Below are 5,154 nucleotides of genomic sequence, written 5' to 3'. Positions count from 1 at the left end.
TTTTTTTGTAAAAGTTGGGAGCACTTGATACAATACGAAGTCTCTGCGAATTTTTGCTCACCCAAGTAAAGCGATTAGTTCATTAAGAAAGGTTATTTTATCTGGAATCAACGATGTTATCGTTTCCTATTTGATGCATGAAACACTTTGGATCAACTTTTACATTTTCTCACTTTGACCGAAGATTACACAAACAAAGGGTCAGTGTTTTTGCTATTTTTATTTTGGATCAACGAGACTTAAAACACTACATTCGCGCATGATTCACAACAAAAAAGCATATCAAAGCTTGTTTAGTGTGATATAAGCTGATATGATAGAAAACTACATGTGATAATAATGTCAGACCCCACGCTGAGGGAAAAAAAAAAAAAAAAAAAAAAAAAAAAGAGGAAGGGAGGAAAAAAAATACACCTACACTCGCAAAAAGAAGAAGAAGAAAACAGAGCCAAGAAAATGTTGTGAACATAAGTTTTATTAAATTATATACAAAAATATATATGAATATTTACAAAGAGAGAGTCGAGGCAAGGGCCGCCTAATTGCCCCAAAGGACATGAAAGACTTTGTCTCCGGCCCTCACCTTGGTTGGCAAGGACCGGTTTTTAAAAAAGTCCTTAGGACGGCGGCCATCATCTTGGGAGAGGCATTGCAAAGCAATACCAGCCTCGACTCTCTCGATCACATCTTGTTCCTGTGATGTCAATCTTGCTGGCACAGGTAAAGGAGGAGGGGCAGAAGCAGAAGGGCCAAAGAGAGGGACTATTTCAGCGGCAGCAGCTGATGTCTCTTGTTGACTGCTACCGTTGTTCACCGCCTCGGGGATGACCTGAAGCGATGGGCGAGAACCACCGCGACAGAAAGACTCGCGATGCAACCTCCTCCCAACTATTTTCGCGGTTGGAAGGGGCGCAAAGAAACCAAAAGAGCCATGGATGAACACACCGCTCTCCTTACCTCCAAAGCTTGGAATGACCATTGGTAAGAGAGCGGTTGGCATTGGGGAAGAGGAACCCGACCAGGAAAAAGCAGAGGAAGCGATTAAAGAGCAATCTTCTTCCTCGTCGCCGTTCAACAGACTTGATACTGACATGCAGTGGCGACGACGACGAGAAAGGACGGAAGGAGAAGCACAAGAAGAAGGAGAAGCAGCGCGAGAAGAAGAGGCAGGATAAGAGCTACCAGAGAAAGCACAAGAAGCGCGAGCGCGAACTACACCACCAGCTGCACGGCAAGCAGCGCCAGCGTCTGCAGAGGAAACAAGATGATCATGCCCATCAGAAGCGGAAGGACAAGAGGCAGAAGACAAAGAACGATCTCTTTGTCGTGCTGAACGACGGGGAGAAGAGGACTTTTGATAAGGGCTAAAGCCCTTTGCGTTTCTTGAAATGCACGAGCGTGCAAGGCGGGAACGCGAACCGGGAGGAGCAGGAGTAGGAGCAGGAGCAAAAACGGAAGCAGAAGAAGCAGCGGAAGAAGAGGTGTTTGCCTTTGTACGGCGACCTCTTACGCCAGAGGTAGAAGAAGAAACTCTACCACGAGAAGGACGTGAAGAGCGAGAGGAACGGGAGGCAAAGCCAGAAGAAATCTGAGAGTTCCCAGGAGTAAGATCAGAGCCTACTCTTAAGCTTCCAAAGTCAGGATGGCCAGGAGGGTAGCAGTCATTAGGGAACGATTTCCCAAAAACAGGAACCAGATCAAACCTGAGAGCCCAGGCGTTGTTCACGCAAAGTGCCCTTGCACTTTCGAAAGGCATCCTAAATAAAATAAAAGAAGCATCGGTAAAAAAAACAAAGCTACGATTCATCCATGGTCTTACCAAGTACCTTGGATGGTGAGGCAGCCGCCTCTAACCTTCTTCACCTGAAGATCAGGGTTTCCATCGACGATTTTCACGATGTCTGCCTTGCTGTTACCCAACGCCTTCCATATTCCAGTGAAATGGACATACCCATTTTCACTATCCCAGAGGATAGGATGGCCATTTATTTCAAACTGAAAGACTGTTAAAAAATCAAACAAATGTTAGCTACAGTTGAGCTAGAATACTTTCTATATACCTGGTATGGCGCCTCTGGAATCTTGTGAGGTCGCATATTTGGCAGACTTGATGGCCTGTTGAAGGCGAGGTGAGGAAGGAGAATATGGTTGATATTTCGATGTTGATTTTTGTTGTTGAATTTTCATGATAAAATTGTATTGACGAAGATAAGTTGTAGATATATCTCGTATTAGGTTGAATAAATTGAGTGAATTAAATAAATGTATAAATTGATGGATATATGTTGTGGTGGATATAAATATGGTGATCGCTGAGGATATAAATTGAATGAATGAAAGCAGTATATATGCTGTAAGATATACGCTTGAATGAATCACTAGGATTTTCGTTGAGTGGTGAATGAAGCTTGAGCTTTGAATATATAAAAATTGAATAAAAAGATATAATAATCGCTGTGGAAATAGGCTTTAAAAGCAAAATATAAAAAAAAGAGTAAAATGAAGAAAAGGTGAAAGAAAAAAGGTTGAAAAAGGCCTTTATTTATAAAATGCAAATCGTTACATCTATAATTGTTTTCGGAGGCGCACCGAAATAAACAAAATAATAAAAGGGGTAAAGCTGTTAAGGGGGGGGACAAGATCCACCAAGGGAATACAAGCAAACTTTGAATAAAAGAGCTAAAAATGTTTAATTAACTCTTTTTTTAGTAAAAGTGTGTTACTTGCCCACTATATGAAAAAGAAGTGGTATCCGCATGAGATAAGGTGTGTTCTGATTTCCATTAAAGGTTAAAGAAAGTTCAGCCTCCCGCCCAAGCCTTTTTTTTTTAACTTTTACACGGAAGCTCACTCTGTCTTACCTGCCTAAAATGAAAATTGCCAACCTACCCCCACTCGTCATATCTCGTAGTACCTGATATCGTTGCAGACACATTGGTCATTTCAAACTGCTACTCCATAAAACGCGTGTGGTTGATAGTGACAAACGGTTACTATGGAAACTCTAAAACGTCTCCAAACAGAAAGAAGAGACAATAAACACACAGAAATCAGTTCCCATCGTTTCTTAGTATGCTTATCAGTTGACTTTGTGTGACAATAACTTACAAAATGATGATTTTTTTTATTATGATTTAAAGGAATAGTTAAGGTTTGGTAATATTGAACTTGGCTGTAAAAGTGTCAACGTATTTTTCATCACCAATGTATGTTTCCTTGAAGGAAGGTCTTTCAGTAATACCCTTAATGAATTCAGCTAATCTAGGATACTTCTTGACTGCCTCCCATTCATATCCATTCAAGAATAGCCTGTGGAATCCGAGAATACGAGCAAGGAGGGGTGCAACTGCGATATCAGCTATAGAATATTCATTACCAAGGAAGTAGGGGCCTGTAGGAGATTGTTGAACCAAGAGTTCGTTGATCTATAATATAAGAAGTTATTTTTTTTTCCTGAAAACACAAAGCATATACACAGTCACTTGTTGCACAACTTACACGATCCAAGGCAGGATTGACGTTCTTTTCGTAATCAGCAAAGGCATTTTCTGCTTTGATATTGAAAACGTATTTGAAAAATTCGCTTTGTACTTTAGAAGAATAATATTCAATAAAGTAACGAACATATGCGCGCTTCAATGGATCTTTAGGTAAAAGGCTATCATCACATGCATAAATAAGAAAAACACCGCATTTGTTTTCTGTACCAACTTACTTTTTCTCAGGAAAACGATCGTTAAGATATTCGACAAGTACCAAAGATTCAGCAATGTGCTTGTCACCCACTGTAAATGCAGGTACTTTTAACTCGGGATTGATGTTCTTGTACCTAATGAACATCAAACATGAGCCAAGATGAGTAATGTAGATGTCATTCTTTTTACCAATCAGGCTTATTTGACAAGTCAATCTCGACTGTTTCATAATCAGCGCCAACTTCTCTTAAAGTAATAGCGGCACGTTGAGCGTAAGGACAAATGGCAGCGTTATAGAAAGTGATTTTATCTGTGTACTTTGTTTAGTTTACAAAAAAGATAGGCTCTTAATATTGCCTTTTTTTATATATCTTTACCAGAAGACATTGTTTATTGTTACTATTATTATTACTATACAAGAGGGATTCCAAGAAAGAAAGAAAAAGAGGGTCGCTGTCTTTTTTTTTATATTATCTGATTATTAATGCTTATCGAATTACTAATGTTTGACTTCAAATCATCGCTGTTGTCGGCTGTATGACTCTTAGGTCATTCTTTTTAGCAATGGCGATATTACTGATAGTATAAGCTTATCCTCGGTAATCAAGTACAAGTTCTTTTCTTTTTTCGAGATGTTAGTATATTAATGTACACAAAGAGAGAAAAAGGAGGAGTAAATAGACTTTGGATCTTTGGGAAATACACAAACAAATAAAGAAGTTTACTCTTTTTCTTTCCTATCTTCTTGTCCTTTGTTTAATGCCTCATCGAAATATCTCGAGAAATAGGCCGAGAAAATGATAATTGATGACCCCACAGTCTATTGCTTCGTCAAGATCCTAGTAAAATACTAAGATGCAGATCCTTTTTTTTTTTCTTTTTTTCTTTTCTGTCTATTCTCGAAGCAGTTGAAGAATGCAGCATAGACTCACAGAGGGTAAATTGATAATGTGATGAAAGCCCCAAAACAAAGCATAGCCTCCTATTCTTTTATTATTACTAATGCATAATTCAATTTAACCATAAACACTGCTTGTACCAGCTGCATATATATTTTCAAGCAACCCCCGAGAAAAGGTGATGATTAAAAAAGAAGCGTATTTTATGACTATTGCCTTTATAATTTCGGTTAATTTACGGGCAAATGGTTATTTTACCTTGTTTATAATGGATGATCACTTTTTTGAACGAGTTGAATGCTTCATAAGCTCGCATTTTCGAAATGAACAAAAAAAGACCTGAAAGAACTTGTTTGGTTAGTATGCATAACACTCTGCATACAGAAAAATAATGCCTTTTAAGGTAAAGATGACATGTAGTATACACTGGAGTTGATCCTGCATACAAAGAGAAGGGGGTGAGAGTTTCGTCTACCATGACTAAAACAGGCTCAACAAGAGAACACACTCACCTTCATGCCTTTTTAGTAAAGGCACGGACCTATTTTTCCTAATTTATA

At 38.9% G+C, this 5,154-nt stretch overlaps 2 protein-coding genes across 2 annotated transcripts; both read right to left on the bottom strand.

Annotated features, from left to right (window-relative positions):
• Nucleotides 1–1,675: 1,675 nt before the first annotated feature.
• Nucleotides 1,676–2,187, bottom strand: RHIMIDRAFT_209624 (DNA-binding domain of Mlu1-box binding protein MBP1; the record flags this gene model as incomplete). The annotated part of the gene is made up of 3 exons (XM_023607155.1): nt 1,676–1,757; nt 1,820–2,003; nt 2,061–2,187. Coding segments are annotated over 3 exons (393 nt in total), but the record flags the coding sequence as incomplete, so codon positions are not given.
• A 959-nt stretch (nt 2,188–3,146) lies between these two features.
• Nucleotides 3,147–4,003, bottom strand: RHIMIDRAFT_209623 (glutathione S-transferase; the record flags this gene model as incomplete). Its single annotated transcript, XM_023607154.1, has 4 exons — nt 3,147–3,425; nt 3,520–3,658; nt 3,716–3,829; nt 3,885–4,003. Coding segments are annotated over 4 exons (651 nt in total), but the record flags the coding sequence as incomplete, so codon positions are not given.
• Between the last annotated feature and the right edge of the window lie 1,151 nt (nt 4,004–5,154).

The sequence above is a fragment of the Rhizopus microsporus genome (assembly GCF_002708625.1).
Source record: "Rhizopus microsporus ATCC 52813 unplaced genomic scaffold scaffold_59, whole genome shotgun sequence".
Classification (NCBI taxonomy): Eukaryota; Fungi; Mucoromycota; class Mucoromycetes; order Mucorales; family Rhizopodaceae; genus Rhizopus; species Rhizopus microsporus.
Note: the sequence above shows the minus strand (reverse complement) of the source record. Positions and strands in the feature narration are given on the sequence as shown.